Below are 17,879 nucleotides of genomic sequence, written 5' to 3' on the forward strand. Positions count from 1 at the left end.
GAGCGGCAGCGGTTCTTCTCCACTCAGACTGAGCGCTTGCACACCTGATGCCCAGTCTGCCTCCATATTGACTTTTGTATTGGGGCCTGCACGACACGTCAACCCTGACAATTCGGCCGCTGGCCATCGAGGCGCGCAGCTGCGACTTTCATAGGTGCACAGATGACTTGCTCATGCACGCGCGCACAGTTGACCTTCTGTTCCACGACAACCGTTCACTTTTGGCCCAATCGCCGTTCGTGACCAGCGGGCGCCGCTTCTGCTTGCTTGCTTGCTTCTTCATTCATCTCGGGCGTCGCGTCGAGCAGTTTGCAGGATGTCCTGCGAAGAGACCAGCTCCGACGCTGCGCCATCAGTCTCACCAAACTGTCGACCGCTAGACGACACCAAATTGACCTCTTTCCAACCTGCCGCCCCTGCGCTCGTACCGCTTTTCAGGTGCGAATGTACCGTTGGATCCGTGCACGTTGTCGGGCAGACGAGCGTAGGTATGCGCAAAATCATACCGCTAGAGAGTGCAGTGTTGACGAGCAGGTGAGTGGGGCTATTGCTCCGGCATTCGATGAAAGGGCGACGCAGCACAACATATCAGAAGCAAGTTGACGGGAAGATGCCCCCCCCCCCCCCCCCCCTCCCACCTCACACCACGCGGCATTTGTGCTGGCGGACGCAATGCAGCGATGCGACATCCCCATTTCACGGCGCTCGCTTGCTGGAGGGAGGAGCGGCGGACTATTTGCGCACGGACGCAGAAGGTACAGCTTGGCTGGACGCCCGCTACGCCTTTCTCCTCCGTTCAGGCCGCACGCTCTACGTTCAATCTTCCGGCACTCGCTACGGTCATTCGGCAGAAGCTGGGCAAAAGCTGCTGGAGGGCAAGGAAGAGGTGGAGGTGGGAGAGTATTGCTTCAGACTGAGACTGATCTTGGAGTGCGAGGATGAGCATGAGGAGATCAGAAAGGCTTGCAAGAGCCTCGTCATCGCTTCGGCTGTGAGAGGTACAAGGAGCGTGGTGAGTCGCTTGTCAAGCGTGCCGCGCAGCCAGCGCTCGAGTCGGGTTGGTGATTGGAGAATCTTAGACGTGACATTCGAGAATGCTAATGATGATTTGCTCTCTGCGCCACACTTCCTTTCTTCCTGCGCCGCTCTGTCGACAAGGTGTACGACGCTTACCTCGTCCAATGAGAAGCAGACGAGAGCGCACGAAGTCGCGCACTATAGCACGTCCACTACGGTGACTGGCGTGTTTCGTGCCCAAACGCTATTCACGATCGCGGATGGTATGTTGGAGGGTACTCGGTGAAACTCGCTCGACAATGCGTTTGAATGAATCATTGACTCTCGCAAGCAAGAGTCACAATTCGTTGGCAGGAGAAATCCTTCTGACATTGGGCTGCGCCAGCAACCACAGACCGGAGCTGGAGCGAGCAGCATCTCCGCAGACATGCTGTCGATGGATCAGGCCTCCGATGCCGTCTTTACGCCCTCTCCCCAATCCAGCTTCTTGACAAAGTCTGGCGCGCTATTTTGAAAGATGACTTGATCAGGCTTCCTGTCCTTGCCAATGTACGCCTGCGCATCGTCCAAGGAAGACACTTTGAAGAAGCCGATGGGAGAACCCTTGGGAATCTGCGCTCGCGTCAAGAGTGACAGGGAAACAGAAGCTTGTGCTGTGAGCCTGCAAGACACCGTGCACCTTTCCCCCTACAAAATTTCCAATTGCGCATGTCTCACCGAGATGATGGCGGAACCGCAAGATCCGCAAAAGTGCTGCGCGCAGATGACGAGCGGATGTGAGACAAAGCAGGAGACAGCTTCTAACCCTTTGCGTTCGAACGCCTCTCCCCTCATACCGCTTGCACGGACCACACCACTCACACGGGCCATGGGATTACCACTAGAAGTCTCGGTATCCTGATAATTGCCCAGCTCTTTTAGACTTCCCTTTGTAAAGGTGATACCGTCGGCTGGAATGACGGCATTGAAAGAGCCGATGCTTCCTCCCGCTCGAGTGCAGGGCTTGCAGTGACAGATGGCGATGCCTTGAAGCTGTGCGGTTAAATCCAAGCGATGGGCATGAGCCGAGCCGCTCATATCGGCTCAGAGGGCGAGAGAAGGGTTGATGTGTGTGCGTGTGCGTGTGCGCGAAGGTGGCAGCACCGTCTGGTAAGGCGAACAAGACTCACAGGTGGGACTTCAAAGGCAAATTTGCCGCAATTGCATCTTCCTTGAGCCGACATGGTTGCGAATGGGGGAAGATGAGGATGCCCTTGACGAATGCGTATGAGCAGGTGTTGGTGGAGGGGAATTGTGAAGAGGTGTATGGGTGCGTCTCGACGAATGTGGTTGTGTAGGTTGCCTGACAAGGTTCGGAGCGCGTTGCGTGCTGTACAGCCAGAGCTTGGTCACCCACCAAGTCGATGTAAAGCGTGGATGTGTATGTCGTCCGACACAAACCCTCGCCCTGACATGCCTCGCTGCATCGCCTGGAGGCGCGCAGAACGGGGTGCCGGTCATCAGAGAGCGGGAGGGAAGCCTGCTCAAAAAAGTGGAGGTGCCTCGCCCATTCCGCTCGCGGCGCGCGGAGCCCTTAATTCACAAAGCGGTGGCGCTTCGAGGCGGATAACCCGGTCTCAGTAGCGGATTCGGAGCAAGAACACGTGACTTACGCAGTGGCTGGGGATTTGGCGAGCTGCGAGATTCACCATTCGTGATTCACATTCACGATTCACGGTTGGAGGCATCAGGCAGCGTGCATATAGCAGCCCGTGCAGCGCTATAGCGTGACTTCTGTGCTGCCCGCCCGCCACTCATCAGACTCACACTCGTGACTCTTTGACTCTCCTTTGTCCTCTCTCTTCTGTTGAGTCTCGACGATGCGGCCCTGGAGCTGAGCTGGTGAGCACGTCGATCATTGCTTGCTCGCCCACTCAAACAGCTCGTCACCTACTGTACTCTATCCAAATCCTCGATCTCGTGCCACAGGCATGGTAGCCAATCTGCGGACCCGATCTACTGGGTGAAAAGCAGAGCCATCACCTTCCACTGGCTCGCTCCTGGCGCGAACCCGACACGCGTCTCCAAGCCGTTCACAGGCATCGTCTGCGCCATGAACCCCCTCTTTGGCGATTTAGCAAGACTCAGCAGCAGACTCGCACGAGCTCAATCGATCGATCGATCAGCTCTTGCTGCGCATACATGCGCTTGTTGGACTGTCCGCCTACATCGCACGCGTTCAGGCGCGGCGTCTGCCCATCATCGCGATCCGACCGAGCGTCTTCATTCGTCGACGTTTCCAAGCACCTCGTCTTCTACCAGCATTCAGGCGCGCTCAGACTTGACGGGCGCGCGAAGTACAAGCAACACGGTGTGGAGCGCACCTTGTGGTGCACAACGACGGAGCGCAGCTTTGTCGAGACCTGAAATCAGACCCACAGCGAACAGCTCCTCGAAAGTACATGCAACATCCGGCCTTCTCAATAGCATCGCGGAGCGCGACTCGGTTCTGCAACTTACAACACGGCGAAATTTATCCAGCTCAGCGCCCGCTAAAGCCAAGGTGTCAAAGTCGATCCCCTCGGCAAAGTCTCAGAAGAAGAAATCGTCCGAGAAAGCTGACTTCGACAGCGGCGGTGCTAGCGAGTCCACTGCGCCAGACGGTACAAAGCCAGCAAAGTCCGCCGTATCTCAACCTCCTTTACGGCCTGGTTCGATCAAGTATCAAGAGGCTTTTCAAGCGGTGAAGAAGCAGAAGCGGGAGAGAGGAGAGGTGGAGGAGACGGAGAAGGAGAAGCCAGAGGGCAACTTCGATTGGGTGCATGAGATTATGAAAAAGCAGAAGGTGTTGCGTAAAAGGAAATACGACGATTGGGGCGGAGGTAGCGAACTCTCACCACAATTGGCTCGATCGAGAAGAGACGCGGCTTGGGAGGAGATCAGCAAGGAGCACAAGAGGAGGTTGGAGATACAGCAAAAGGCATTCGGTGAGGTGGTGGAGCAAATCGCTTACGACTACCCGCACATCGTGGACGAACTGGATCGAGGCGACATCAAGCTCGACGACTTTGAAGATACGCTTCAACTCGCGGAGCACGCTGAGAAAGGACCTTTCCTGGCCAAAGGTAGATTCATCACCGCAAAGGGACTCAGCTGGACCTTTGCCTGGAACTTTACCCACTCTTTCTTTTTTAAATATAAAAGCATGCTTGTTTGGCTTCTCTTTGCCATCTGGATAGGTGTCTTTAGGATGTGGAGAAGAGCGTATGAGGATTGGTCGGAGCGCAAAGACCCTCGACGGTTGCTTTGGATGAACAGCAACATATGCTGCTCGATGGAGAATCTGAGGAATGGCAAGTATTGGACATTGGTCACCGCCATGTTCAGTCATAGTGATTTGCAGTAAGTCGGTGTGCAGAGCCTCAATCAAATGACACCTTAATTCTGCTGACTCGATTCGGTATCCACAGGCATGCTTTTGGCAATTTCGTAGTGCGTGTTGTATGGTCCTCAACGCAGTGGAGATGCGGCAGACACTGATTCTTCCATCCTCGCGCGCGCCCTTTCTCACAGCTCCTATTCATCTTTGGACGACCTCTAGTGAGGCTTCTAGGACCGGTAGGATGGCTCGGTCTGTACTTGACGAGCGGCATCGTAGCCACTGGTGGCGCTGTGGTCTGGGACGAATACGTGGATCCGATGCTTGCCGAAGTTTGCTCTTGGAGGAATGCGGACGAGGAGCGTCGAAGCGCCCGCCCACTGCACGGGGCTAGCGGTGCGTACCTTGCCATCTCTCTGGCCATCTTGATGACCCAGGACCTCATCAAAGCCGTCTTCAAACCACATCGTTTCTCTCTCAGGTGCCATTTACGGTGTAGCAACCGTGTCTTACTTTCCCTCGCAACAAGGCATCGTCCTATTCCCTCGTCACATTGTGAGTTTTGACTCGGCCTTTGTCGCCTAGAAACTCCTTCTTCGACCCGCTCGAAGACCGATCGACACAGGAGCTGGAAAGCTGAGACGCACCCCTGCTCGACCCCTTCCACACGGACGCGTTGATCTGTCAAGGCATTGCCAATAACCAACAGGTTGGTCTTGACGTGAGTTCTCTCATTGACGCGATGCCTGCCTTGGTCCTTCTATTTACGCTGACGCCGTCCACGCATATCGCACATGATTGTCTGCCTCTCCTGCCTATTCAATCTCGCCTTGCAGGGCCATGCTTCTTGGAGCTGGCTATGGCGTTCTTTTCGGTGACTCGGGGAAAGAATCGCACGCCTCTCACCTCTTTGGCGCTCTAGCAGGCTTCTTGTGGCTGCGCATGGGTATGAGCTCCAAAATCAAGTGGGCCTCCAAAATCCCGTTGCCCAAGAAGTATTAGGCGAAAAAATTGATCGAGCGCCTCGCCACGCCTCGCCTCGCCTCGCCTCTTCCTTCATCTCTTGCTCAGGACATTTGCTGCTTCGATGCCCTCCCCCTCACCATGTCGCCCGAGTCACAGAGTCATGCCATGCTGCGCTCGCAGCGAATCCGAATCCGAACACGCACGTGTCACTGCCTCCCCATCTGAATGGCAGAACTCGGTATCCTGCCGCCTGCCGCGATGGCCGATATCATTGTAACCGGGCTATCCTGGTCCAATCATCGCGACTGTGCAGCGTTTGTATAGCAAGAAGCGATCCGAACAAAGACGGCGGGCGGCATTTGATGCCACCGCGCGCCTGCGTGCGGTATATAGTCGTGAGTGAGTCTTCATGCCCTTGACGAGAAGCGCAACTTCCCTTGCGAGTCCGCACAATCGGGTGGCACTTTGGCGCCTGAGGCTCGAGAACTGTCAAGCGTGAAAGCAACACGCAAGCGCGAAAGATCATCGCGAGAACGCGACGCCTCCTCGCGCACTCGCGGGGCATTATAGTGGTGCGTTTTGTTCCTGCTGCACGAGAAGTTAATTCGTGATTGCTTGCGTTTGTGTTGCCGTTTTTGATTTTTTTTTTTTGGTTGTTGTTGTTGTGCGGCGTACGTGACGCGTAGGCGCGCTTTGATTTGCGATGGAGTCGCACTTGAAGTCAAGAGTCAAGAGTATTCCGTGCGATTCAAATGCTAGCGGCGGGGGCTGCCTTGCATCTTGCATATATGCCCCGCTGCTGCTCGCGGAAAGTGTAGCGGAGCGAGGCCTTTACCACAAACTTTTCTTCTTCTTCTTCTTCTTTTTCTTTTCTTTTCCTTTGTTGCTCGGGCGAGCTTTTTGTTGCTTGGCCGGACGGGCGAGTTGGCGCCATGCATGCGCGTGCGCGTGCGCGTGGGCGCGTGCGATGAGGTGCATGATGTTGGTTTGGATCACAGAAGCTAGAGCTAGGGCGGTGCAGGCGGAGTCACGAGTAGAGGTGGACACGTTGCGAATTCAGTCAGGAATTGAATTGAATCAGGAATCAAGATGCACAACATTTTCATTCACAACTCAAGATTCGTGATTCGAGGTTCAAAGAGTTCTGGGTTCACGATTCACATTCACATTCACATTCACATTCACGATTGCTGATTGGCATCAACGTTCGTGACTATAGTGACTACTCAGCACTCACGACTGTGACTGATCGACCGGCAGCATTAAGCACAACAGAAGAGCCTCCCATTTTTGACAGCTTCACCCCCACACAACCCCCACTCGCTGGCTCGCATCTCCTCAAATTCGAGGACTCTGACGGATCCGTGTGACTTTTTTCACCCGTCATTCACACCACCATCACCTCACACCTCGATCTCACTCTGCACTTCCAGCCGCGGACCTCTGCTACAAACCTGGCGGGGAAAAGATCATGGAGCAGCTGTACAACATCTTCGCATCCAGCTTCGAGTGCGTGTCCCTTGTCGGCGCCGTCCGTACGCTTGGGGTGACAGTGCAGCAGCGACTTGACTTGCCTCAGCTGACATTTTCCGCAACCCACCTCCTTTCCTTCCCTCCCCCCCCCCCTTCCCTTTTCAAACGCACTCGTGACGGCCCCAACTCGCAGTGCGAATCCTAATCATCGATTGGCTGCTGAGCTGGAATTGCGCAAATTGGAGCAGCAAGATGGCATGCTCGCCACCGCCCTACAGATCGTAGCCCACCCTGAGCTGGACATTACGGGCAGACAAGCTGCCGCCATGTGAGTCGAGAAGCGCGCCGCATCGTGGTGCGGTAGCAGAAGTCGTGTCCAGTGCGGGTGCGAGTGCGGGTGCGGGTGCGGGTGCGAGTGCGAGTGCGAGTGCTCACTATATTGGAAACACTTCGCACGCACACGACAGCTACGTCAAGAACCGCGCTCGGCGCATGTGGGATCACGAGCGAGCCATCAATCTTGCCAAAGCCGGAGGAGGTGCAGCAGCTGGCGGTCCATCGAACAATGTGCCGATCGGGGAAAAGGACAGGCAAGAAGTTAGATCGAACATTTTGCAAACTTTGATCTCCTCTCCTCCTCAATTGAGATCCCACGTGGCTGCTACGCTCAATGCCATCGTCACCACCGATTTCCCAAAAAGTTGGCCGGATCTGATAGATAGGATAAGCGAATTGCTGAATTCCGGCGATCAGAATGCTACGTATGGCGGTATTTGCGCTTTGCTGGAGGTGGTCAGATCTTTCAGGTGAGTCTCTGCCCGCATACACCGTCTATGCCCGCTCACGGTCCGCCCATGTCGAATGCTGAACAACCCTGGTCGATGGATCGCTGACGCTTTGCAGGTGGAAGGACGAGTCATCCTTGTTGGAGCCGGTATCGGCAGCGACGCTGCCCCGCCTCGTAGCCACCGGCCAGTCCATCCTCGCATCGCCCACCGCGTCGTCGGCCCAGAGTGGGGAGCTGCTTTGGAAGCTGGTCAAGGTGTACAAGCTCTCTATCAATTCTCAACTCACTGCCCATCACCAATCGCACCAATCCATCGTGCCTTGGGGTCAGCTCTTCATCGCCATTGTCAAGCATCAGGTCGACCCTAGTCAGCTGCCTGCTGATGAGGATGAGAGGGAGAGAGCTGCTTGGACAAAGGCCAAGAAGTGGTCCTTTTTCAACCTCAACAAGCTCTTCACTCGGTGCGTAGCCATGTCCAAAGGGTTTCTTTTGGGAAGACGTTGCATACACTGCCGCTCACTTCGCATACGCCCTTTGATCGTCTCAGCTACGGCAATCCCAGTCAACTGCCGCAAAGCTTGGACAAGTACAAGCCGTTTGCCGAACACTTTGTCTCGACTTTTGCTCCGCGCATCCTCGAAGTCTACCTCGAGCTCACTGTTGCGCGGCTCAACTCGGGACTGTGGCTGAGCAAAAAGGCGCACTACTTTATCATTGCCTTTTACGAGGATTGCGTCAAGCCAAAGTCCACTTGGCTTCTGCTCAAGCCTCATGTTGATGATCTCGTTCAGCGCTTCGTCTTCCCACTCATGTGCTACACCGAAGCCGACGAGGAGCTGTGGGAGCTGGACGCGGTGGATTACGTGCGAAGCCATTTGGATCCCATCGAGGAGTTTGGCACGCCTCAGGGTGCTGCCGCTTCGTTCTTGCAAGCCCTCATCTCCAAGCGCACCAAGTCGACGTTTCATCCTCAGCTGCAGTTCATCACTTCCGTCATACAGACGCGAACAGACAACGAAAAGGAAGGTGCGCTCAACATGCTCGTCTCCATCTCCGACACCATCCTAGAGTCTTCAGAAATCTCAAACCAGCTCGAGACGCTCTTTGTCACTTCGGTCATTCCGGAATTGGCGAGCGGAAATCGCTTTTTGCGTTTTCGCGCTTGCGATCTGGTGCGCGTCTTTGCTGGTACGATGAGGTGGCAGGACACTACGAATTTGGAAACCACGTTCAAGGGCGTAATGCAGTGCTTGGAGGATGGCGAGTTGCCGGTGCGCATGCAAGCTGCCGCAGCTATCGGTACGCTGATCGATCACGACGAGGTTCACGCGGCCATGGCGCCCAACGCCGGACCGCTCATGCAGCGCCTGCTCAAATTGGCAGACGAGACGGACCTGGATACGCTCTCTGCTACCACCAGCAAGGTCGTATCCTCCTTTGCCGAACAGATCCTACCCTTTGCTGTGGAATTTTGTCAGCACCTTCGGGACTCGTACATCAGAGTGCTCGGCGAGCACTTGGCGAATGCCGATGCTGAGCTCAACAACATCAACGGCGAGCTGGACTACAATCCTTCGGCGGAAAGCAAGAGTGAGCGGTGTTGCTGTCAGGCGCACAGTCAACGTATACCTGATCAAGCCCTGCCCCCCCCCCCCCCCGCGTTCTCACCCCTCGAACGCAGTGTTCGCTGCAGTGGCAGCTTGTCAGACCATGTATCAAGTGCTTGCTGCTGCTGATGAGAATCAACAGATCCTGAGCCAGCTCGAGACGGTCATTTTGCCAGTGGTCAGCTACACGCTCGAAAAGGAATGCGTCGGTGAGTATCCACCGATTCCTCTTTGTCTGCCGGCAGCAAAACTCACTCGCCCAGACGCGCCTCGTAGAACTCTACGACGATGTGCTGGACCTGACGGACGTCATCGTCTTCAATCAGAAGCGCGTCTCGGAAGGCATGTGGTCCATCTTTGTCCAGCTGCACACCACCTTCAAAGCGTCCGGCATCGACTACTTGTCCGAGATGCTGCCCACGCTCGACAACATCGTCTCTTACGGCACAGAAGTCATCAAATCCCAACCCGATTATCGGCGCATGTTGTTGGAGATTTTCGAAATCGGCATGACGAATGAGAATTTGGGAGTGGTGGATCGCGTATCTGCTCTCAAGCTCATCGATGTCGCCTTGCTACTTCTTACGGGCACCATCGACGAAGCGGTGCCGGGCATCGTGCAAATGACGCTGCCGCATGTCAAGGCGGAAGGGCGCGAATCTTCCGCTTCGCTTCGCAAGTGGTCCAAACTGGTCATTCTCGACGCATTCGTCTACAATCCCGCCCTGGCACTCAAGTCGCTCGAGACGCACAACGCAGCGGCAACCTTTCTCAACACCATCATCACCGACGTCTCTCATTTCGGCAATGTCCACTCGCGCAAAGTGGTTGCGAGCGCCTTTTGCGGCATTTTTGCCCTGCCTCGCCCCTCGTTGGCCAACGATGTGCAGGCCCTTTTGCCCCAGCTGCTTGCGGCTACGGTCGAAGTGCTAGAGGGACTGCCGCAAGCTATCGCAGAACGCAAGGAACAGCTGGAGCTTTTTGACGATTTGGATGAAGACGAAGTTGAAGAGGGGGAGGAAGAATCCGCTAATGTTGATGGTGGCGCTTCTGCTGGCGACGATGCGGATGGGGATGTGGTGGATGAGGAGAACGAGTATTTGGAAATGCTGGCGAGGGAAGGTGCTCGTCTGAGGTCGCGCAACCTGGCCATCGCGACGGGAGAGAGCGCGGAAGATTTCGAGGATATGGAAGCGGATGAGGAGGATGAGGAGGCGGACGAGGAGGATATCGGGTTCGAGTCGCCCATGGACCCCGTGCCCGTCTTTGAACGATTCAGAAGCATCGCTGGAAACATTCAGGACGTCGTTGCTGCGCTGAACCCTACTGCACGAGCGCAGCTCGAGCAAGTGGCAAACGGTGTAGACGAGCAAGTGGCCAAGCCGCACGTCACGCCCGTCTTGTGATCGTCCGAGGCGCCATCGCGCTTCCTACGTAGAGTCGCTACGCTGCTCCCGCCCGCCCTTTACACTTCATCGCTCCTCGTGGATACCCCCTTGGTCGTTCATCTCTCCGCCACTATGAAAAGCGCCTGATGCGCATCTTGCCTACATCAATCGAAAAGTCTTGCAGCGCGCTGCCGTGATGCCGCGATTCGGCGTGATGAGGTGTCTATCCCACCGTGCGTACCTGTGGCCTCATGCAGCGATGACTGTCATCGTCACCTTTTGACGACGACGACGTCGCACGAAGCCAACGAGGGGGGGGGGGGGGGGGGGGGCGCCGGCGGCGCACGGTGCGCCTTTCAATCCATCCATTTCAAAGCGCACGTGCTCATCATCCACTTTGGACTGGGAAAAGCTCTAGCGACGACGCTGCCCTTGATGAGCGCGATGGGTACGGGTCCGTAGTACCTGCTATCGCTGGAAGAAGAGGTGTTGTCGCCTGCTAGCCAGACGTGTCCGGCGGGAATGGTGACGTATTGAGGAGGAGGAGGAGGAGGAGGAGGAGGAGGAGAAGGAGGAGGATGGGAAGGCGATGATGCGATTTCTTTGGAGAGGAGGAGGAGGAGGAGGGATGCATTGCTGGAAGATTGCTGCGACGCGTCGTTGTTGTTGTTTGGACGGACGTTGAAGGCGGTCAGTGGTGGTGGTGGTGCTTTGCGCGTCGAGGAGGTCGAGAGATGATGGGATAGAGCTTCCTCCCACGGCGACTTGTCGCGCGGTATCGACTGGAGCGACGCGTCTCCTCCAGTATCATCCGTGCGATGTGGATGCAGAGGTTCGATTTCGCTGCTCCTTTTTTCTAGCGCTAAGAGCTCTTGCAGATCGCGCGGCAAGACGCCCCTCAAGCTCTGATCGATGAGTGGATCGGATGCTTGGGTTTGAGTTTCAGCATGGGTACGAATTTTGAGAGGGTAAGACGTGCCATTGTCCACTTTGATGGAGCGTGGCTCTACTAGGACCGTATCGCCTGGCAAACCTATGATCCTCTTGCACACCCATTTTTCGGGATCGATGGGATGGGCAGCGACGACCAATTCGCCTCTTTTGAGGCTCTTGAGCGAGTCTGCATAGCCTTTGCCAGGTTTGGTGGAGGATTGTAGAGCCGTGGAAGATTGCTCGACTTCGCTTTGACCCATCAAGGCTGGAAAGGATGCGCTTCGCCAAGCGTGGAGAAGATCCAGCTTGACCAAAAGCAGGTAGTCGCCCTTGGGAAGCAGCGTGGGAAGCATGGATGATCCCGAAGACGGTCGAATTTCGAACATGTGATTGCTGATCAGATTGCCAAGACAGAAACCTTGAAAGGCAACTTTGAGGGAGTTGGCTACTCCTGGTAAAGCTCTTCTCCACGTCGAGGACATGATGCAACGATGGCACCAGCCACGCTGCTGTCAGAAAGTGGGCAGATATGGCGTTGTCGATGCAACAAAGGGAAGCGGCGGGGTCACACGCTCTGCCCCCGCGAGATGCGATGCGATGCGACGCGATGCGCCGCTCCTGCGCCCTTCTCGTGCAAGCAGCCCTAGTCGTGAGTGTGGAGCAGCTCGAGATATCGGCTTACGTCTGCTCTGTCCGCTCCAACGTTCAAAGCTCGCGCGGTGCTCTATCCGTTTCTTCTTGCGATGCTTCTGGCTTGTTCCCTTGCAATCATCCTTCTCAAGTCCAATGAGTGCGGGATGCCGCGTACAATGGGTCCAAATCGACTTTCTTCTTCGCTTCGCTCTTCATAAAATACTCTTGAATCACGCCCAAGCTCCCTAGCTGCAAAACGTTTGCCTCGCCCAACTCCGCATTCGGAATGGATGAAAGAGCAGAGCATGAAGCACGCACGAATGTGAGTCTGTCCAAAAATTCGCCTCGTTGCCCCTTCGCTTTCTCGAGCGACATCACAATCACACTCGGACCCCTCGAGTGTTTTAAAGTCACCAATCACCATGCAGCAGCGTAGCGTGCTGCAACGCCGTGCGGGCTGTGGGCTGAATCAGCAGCAGCAGCGCGTACATCAAAACGAGAAAAGCCTCACACTCGGCGGGCATCTAGAACTTTCGTCTGCTAGCTGCCTCCACGCGCTTATTGCCCCAATGCACATGCGTTCCGATCGGAGGATTTGCACACGGCATGCACGCACGGACGCGGCCCAAGCAGACGATTCTCCGCGTTGCGCGTGCAGTGCACGCGCTTGCTTCACGCGGCCGCGGCCGTGCTTCGTTGATTGGAACCCCCGAAGGAGTAATCGTGAATGTATAGCGTCACCGTTGTTGCAAATAATCAGATCAGCCTATTCGTGCGACGACTCGACCGAGCTCGGACGAGCACGAACGGCCCTCTGAGAGACCTTGATGTGATAACGAGCTTTCACTCCAGCCACGGGCATGGTGAGGCATTCGTTCATTTGATTCGTCAATTGCTGATTTGCTGAAGGGATGTCGATCTGTCTCCCCCCCCCCCCCCCTTGACCGCTTAATCGATAACCCCGAGCAGAAAGAGGAACCATCGGCTGAAGCTTCGACGAAGCAACTTCTCTCCATATACAGCGTCGTGCCCCCACTTGCGCCGCCAAAGCGCCTTGATCGAGACCCTGTCTGTCCAGCTGCCAGATCTACCAAGCGCGCATTCGTGTCCAGAAGAGTCAGAGAGCGGATCCCATCAACATGGCCCCGGGCGCCAGAGGCTCGATGCCTGCCCAAGCTGCATCACTGTACGTACGTGCTGCCTGTACAGTACCAGCTGCCAAAGAGGTTTTGCCGAACTGGCTTGCTCGATCGACGCAGCTGATGCCCGCAGCCTGCAGCTAGCCGCCTGCTGCTCCTGCTCCTGCTCCTGCTTCTGCTCCCTGCTGCTGCTGCTGCGTCCATGCGCATGAAACACATGTCGGAATTTCAAGACTCGGCGCATCGGTCGGTGACTGCAAAGTCACGCGTCGAGAGTGTATACCGGGCACGGCGGTGCAGCAACTTGCCTGTCAGGCCCTGCTGCTGCTGCATGCTTGCTGCTCGTCAAAAAGTTGGTCCGCTCGGACGCCATCCGGCTCTTCTTGCCCCCCGGGGTCTTATATTTGCTGTTGAGGCGGCTGCATGCCAGGCCATGTTCCGAGTGAAGTTCATCCGGTTCGAAGCAAATGCTTGCTCCATGCACATCTTGCCTCTCTTGCACTTCCATCCTCTTTCTCGCTTTCGCCAAGTTTAACTTGCACAACCGACAAATGCTACGCCGGCCCCCCGCCTCTCTGATACAGTAAGGCCCACACCACTTTTTTCCTTTTTTTTTCTTTCTTCTTTTTTGGAAAAGAAAAGGGATTGGCGGGGGCCCAAGGAGACTCGAGAGCGTCAAACGTAGTGCATGGTGACAGGACAGGACAGGACAGGTTAGGGCAGCAATGTCACGCTCTGTGCATGCGTCGCAACAAGAGGCGATACGACTCGAGTCATCGAGAGCTGCTGAAAATACAGTCGAGGTGGTTGATCAAGGCGCCACAAATCAGGCAGGAGCAGCGCGGGATGCGGAGAAAGGGGAGGAGGCAAGAGATAGAGGAGAGAGCGGGGAGATGGATGGGGAGGAGGAGGTGCTGGATATGCAAAAAGAGATGGCGAAAGAGACGGGCGATGGACAAGTATACTTTCCAGAAGGAGGACATCGAGCTTGGTTGACGATAGCAGGATCGTGGTGCTGCTCCTTCATCACATTCGGACTTGCCAACTCCTTTGGCGTTTATCAAGAGTACTACGCTCGAAATTTCTTGCTGGACAAGAGCTCGAGCCAGATTGCGTGGATCGGCGCATTTCAGTACGCCGGAATCTTTTCATCTGGCATCTTTGCAGGCAGAGCTTTCGATGTCGGCATGTACAGACCCTTGTTGACCATCGGCATGGTCATCCTCATCATTTCGCAATTCTTGCTCTCCCTATGCCGAGAGTACTACCAATTCTTTCTGGCTCAAGGTGTGGGATTAGGACTTGGATTCGGAATCGTGTTCAACCTTTCGGTGGCTGTGCCGAGCCACTGGTTCTCGAAGAGAAGAGCTACTGCAATGGGCATCCTAGCAAGCGGCTCGTCAGCAGGCGGCATATGTCTACCCATCATGCTGACCAAACTGCAAGATCCATCTTCCATCGGCTACGCCTGGGCTCAAAGGGTCGTCGGCTTCCTCGCCTTGGCTCTGCTCCTCTTTGCATGGTTCACCATGCCTACCCGTCTACCCCCCACACAATCCTACAAAAATGGCGGATGGAGGCGCATCTCCTTTTTCGAATTGCAGCATTTCAAACAACCAGCCTACGCTTGCTTTGTGCTCGGAGCTATGCTCATCTTGTTCGGTCTCTACACCCCCTTCACTTATATGGACGTCGCTACTCGGACGTACGACATTCCTGCAAGCGGCTATTGGCTCTCGGTGCTCAACGCTGGAAGCGTCTTTGGACGCGTGCTACCTGGGTTCGTGGCGGATAGATTCGGACGGATGAATACGATCTTGCCTCACTTGATCATGTCGTCCATACGTGAGTAGGACGAGGCCGCATCAAGTCTCGCATTGCTGGAGCTCAAAGCTTTCCTCATTTCCTTTGCATTCGCTCACCTCGCTTCCTTCTCTGCGCATCGCAGTCGTCTTTGTCTTTCCCCTCGCCATCAAATCCCTGGCTGGTTTGATCCCCTTTGCAATCCTCTACGGATACTCTTCCGGCTGTTACGTTTCGCTGATCCCCTCGGCCATAGGTCAACTAGGATCGACCAGCACCTTTGGAACAAGATTAGGCATGTGCTTCTTTGTATGCAGCTTGGGAGGATTGTTCGGTACGCCGGCTAGTGGCGCTCTTCTTGGATCTGCTGCTCCTTTTGATTGGTGGGCTTCTGCAGGCTTTGCTGGTGCTTGCGTCACTGCTGGGACGTTGCTCATGATAGTTAGTAGGACTCTTGCGCTCAAAGGAAGGGTAAAGGGAAGGATATGATACGTCGTCAATGCAAGTCTGTTCTTCATCCCCAGCAGACTGAAAATGACATTCGTGAGTGCACTCAACATTGAATCGATTCACCATTCGTGATGAGCGACTCTACTTGTCAACGTTGTTTGTGCGGGTCATCCATTCAGCCGTGCCGTACCATTTGTACTTTATCCACGAGCTTTGGGCCTCTCTAGCGAAGATGTGTTGCGCTTGTCTGCGAGTCACGACTCTGCAACACAACACTCGTTGTGAGCGCGTCAGCTGGGCACGCAGAGGGTATGCTCGTAATTGCGATGGAAACATGCCTCGCACTCTTGACTCGACTCTGTTGAGGCTCTGATGCTGCCGGGCCTGTGAGCTTGAGCGCCATGCAGGTGCAAAAGCTCGCACATCGTATATCGACGCGCTGCATGGCTGATAAATGCGCCTATGGATCGTCAATCTTGAACAGATGGGGGCGATATGTATGCTGCTCGATCGTGAACATGAGCTCCAGCCAACCTTATAGCGAAACGTACAATCGCGGTCAAAGTCAAGTCAAGTGGCCCGTGCCACCCAGCACCTTACTCAACAGTCTGAGTCACGACCGGCCAATTCAGATGAGCGAGATCCTCAGGCGTGCGTGCGTGCGCGCGCGCGCGTGCGTGCGAGCACACCATGCATGCTGCATCGGCAGAGCTATAGAGAAGGCAGCATGGGTACGGTGCGCGGTGATATATGTAGGTAGTGGAAGCAGCATGTATGCAATGCGCCTTCAAGGCTGGGCTCGATCGGAGCCTCAAAGATGAAGGAGTCAGTCGCCGCGCGACCAGAGTTGCGTCTTCAGCGGTGACGAGTGAGACGTTGAAATTTCTATTTGCTCGCGATGGCGTTACGAGCATATATATATATGCTTGATCTGTTCAGCTTGTGGAATTATACCAATCATCACAACACCTACGACACTCGTGTCGACTTCTCCATGCTTTTGCTTCGGTGGGACTTGGACTGAGCATCCCCCCCCCCCCCCCCCCCCATCAACACTGCTCAATCTCCCCATGACGCCCTTGTGACGCCACCGCACGCGGACGCGCGATTCGGTGCTCGCAGCTCCACCTATACAAGCGCGGGCACCATCCCATCTCGCGTCTCTGCTCGCTCAGCGGGTCAGGATGGATGCCCAGCGAGAGCTGCTGCTAGCCATGGAGTCGAATCCAGATCGAGCTAGGCATCCGGATCACAATGAGGATTCGCAAATGGCTTCATCGTCATCATCATCACCCTCACCCTCATCCTCGTCCCCCTCCTCCTTCCCCACCCAATTCACCCCTCCTCATCCTCTTCGTCAAAGCTTGCACGAATTGTCTGTGAGCCATTGGTCTGAAGCTATGCGGCCCCTAGAGGATCAGGCTGGACCTTCCAATTGGGCTCAAAGTCCTACGCTCAAACGAAGAAGGAGCGAAAGCCACTCTTCGTCCTCTCCTTCTTCGCCAGAGAGCAAGGGGGGCACGCAGGTGAGCGCTGTGCGATTGCGGTGATAAAGTGCAAGTGGAGCAGGTGTGCTGGGAGTACGAGTGGTTGACCCAGGTTGCGTGCTGCTTGGCCCGAACAACGCCCACTAGAAACGTCCCTTTTTGCGAGCAAGGACGCAGACGCCTACAAACTTCAGGTTAGCGAACGAGGAGCAACGAGCACAGCTGCTCGTCGCATCCGCGCACGATAGCCCAAATCGACATGCGCGCATTCTGCTTCGCCACGATAGCGCTTCAAACACTGTGTATGCGCACTACGATGATGAGGCATCCTCGTCCTCAGTCGAGTCGGATCGGGTCAGGATGAGTGCAGCTGCGGCTGCGGTTGCTGCACTGGGAATGGGAATGGACGAGGATCTGGATGCGAATGGCACGGGTAGGAGAGGACAGCAGGCATTGTCGGCTGCATTCTTGCAGCCTGCGCCGAGCGAGCATTGGACGCGGCACTCGACTGCAGGCCCTGGGTCTTTGCCAGAGCAGCTAGGAGAACCAGCAGCGTGCGGACATGTGCCGCGTGGGGACGCCATGGACGAGGTGAGTGGGACTTCATCAGTGTCCTCCGAATGGTGATTGTTCGCGCGTTTCCCAACACAGAAGGGATGATAGATGACTGCCATGCAGGGGAATCGATGCGCACGCTGACGATCATGGGCCCGCGCTTCGACTCAGGACACGCCACCTACCTTGACCCCACCCTCTGCACCATTTGCCCGATGGAGCTCCGAGTCCACCTTGCCACAAAGTCCCATACGCAAGTCGGGCTCCTCTATGCATTCGCACA

At 55.6% G+C, this 17,879-nt stretch overlaps 7 protein-coding genes across 7 annotated transcripts; 5 read left to right on the forward strand and 2 right to left on the reverse strand.

Annotated features, from left to right (window-relative positions):
* The first annotated feature begins 213 nt into the window (after positions 1-213).
* IE81DRAFT_311334 (hypothetical protein) lies at positions 214-1,623 on the forward strand. The gene is made up of 3 exons (XM_025512435.1): positions 214-534; positions 679-1,012; positions 1,159-1,623. The coding sequence occupies exons 1-3, from the start codon at positions 317-319 to the stop codon at positions 1,183-1,185; spliced, it is 579 nt and encodes a 192-aa protein (XP_025371058.1). The 5' UTR covers positions 214-316; the 3' UTR covers positions 1,186-1,623.
* Positions 1,459-2,240, reverse strand: IE81DRAFT_346068 (hypothetical protein; the record flags this gene model as incomplete). The annotated part of the gene is made up of 4 exons (XM_025515994.1): positions 1,459-1,629; positions 1,735-1,770; positions 1,879-2,049; positions 2,187-2,240. The coding sequence occupies 4 exons, from the start codon at positions 2,238-2,240 to the stop codon at positions 1,459-1,461; spliced, it is 432 nt and encodes a 143-aa protein (XP_025371059.1).
* A 568-nt stretch (positions 2,241-2,808) lies between these two features.
* IE81DRAFT_321808 (rhomboid-domain-containing protein) lies at positions 2,809-5,581 on the forward strand. The gene is made up of 6 exons (XM_025513452.1): positions 2,809-4,398; positions 4,467-4,488; positions 4,570-4,771; positions 4,857-4,930; positions 5,065-5,096; positions 5,212-5,581. Exons 1-6 carry the CDS (start codon positions 3,110-3,112, stop codon positions 5,375-5,377), a joined length of 1,785 nt encoding a protein of 594 aa, XP_025371060.1. The 5' UTR covers positions 2,809-3,109; the 3' UTR covers positions 5,378-5,581.
* Positions 5,582-6,459: 878 nt separating this feature from the next.
* On the forward strand, positions 6,460-10,909 carry IE81DRAFT_321811 (ARM repeat-containing protein). Its single transcript, XM_025513453.1, has 7 exons — positions 6,460-6,850; positions 7,008-7,142; positions 7,282-7,620; positions 7,718-8,062; positions 8,149-9,191; positions 9,283-9,417; positions 9,485-10,909. Exons 1-7 carry the CDS (start codon positions 6,813-6,815, stop codon positions 10,612-10,614), a joined length of 3,165 nt encoding a protein of 1,054 aa, XP_025371061.1. The 5' UTR covers positions 6,460-6,812; the 3' UTR covers positions 10,615-10,909.
* Positions 10,910-10,918: 9 nt separating this feature from the next.
* IE81DRAFT_311340 (LexA/Signal peptidase) lies at positions 10,919-12,011 on the reverse strand (the record flags this gene model as incomplete). Its single annotated transcript, XM_025512436.1, has 3 exons — positions 10,919-11,243; positions 11,586-11,716; positions 11,786-12,011. The coding sequence occupies 3 exons, from the start codon at positions 12,009-12,011 to the stop codon at positions 10,953-10,955; spliced, it is 648 nt and encodes a 215-aa protein (XP_025371062.1). The 3' UTR covers positions 10,919-10,952.
* Positions 12,012-14,233: 2,222 nt separating this feature from the next.
* IE81DRAFT_287930 (MFS general substrate transporter) lies at positions 14,234-15,593 on the forward strand (the record flags this gene model as incomplete). The annotated part of the gene is made up of 2 exons (XM_025511744.1): positions 14,234-15,146; positions 15,250-15,593. The coding sequence occupies 2 exons, from the start codon at positions 14,234-14,236 to the stop codon at positions 15,591-15,593; spliced, it is 1,257 nt and encodes a 418-aa protein (XP_025371063.1).
* Positions 15,594-16,601: 1,008 nt separating this feature from the next.
* On the forward strand, positions 16,602-17,861 carry IE81DRAFT_321814 (hypothetical protein). Its single transcript, XM_025513454.1, has 2 exons — positions 16,602-17,080; positions 17,189-17,861. Exons 1-2 carry the CDS (start codon positions 16,739-16,741, stop codon positions 17,666-17,668), a joined length of 822 nt encoding a protein of 273 aa, XP_025371064.1. The 5' UTR covers positions 16,602-16,738; the 3' UTR covers positions 17,669-17,861.
* The last annotated feature ends 18 nt before the right edge of the window (positions 17,862-17,879 follow it).

Source organism: Ceraceosorus guamensis (assembly GCF_003144195.1).
Source record: "Ceraceosorus guamensis strain MCA 4658 unplaced genomic scaffold IE81scaffold_15, whole genome shotgun sequence".
In the NCBI taxonomy this organism is placed as follows: Eukaryota; Fungi; Basidiomycota; class Exobasidiomycetes; order Ceraceosorales; family Ceraceosoraceae; genus Ceraceosorus; species Ceraceosorus guamensis.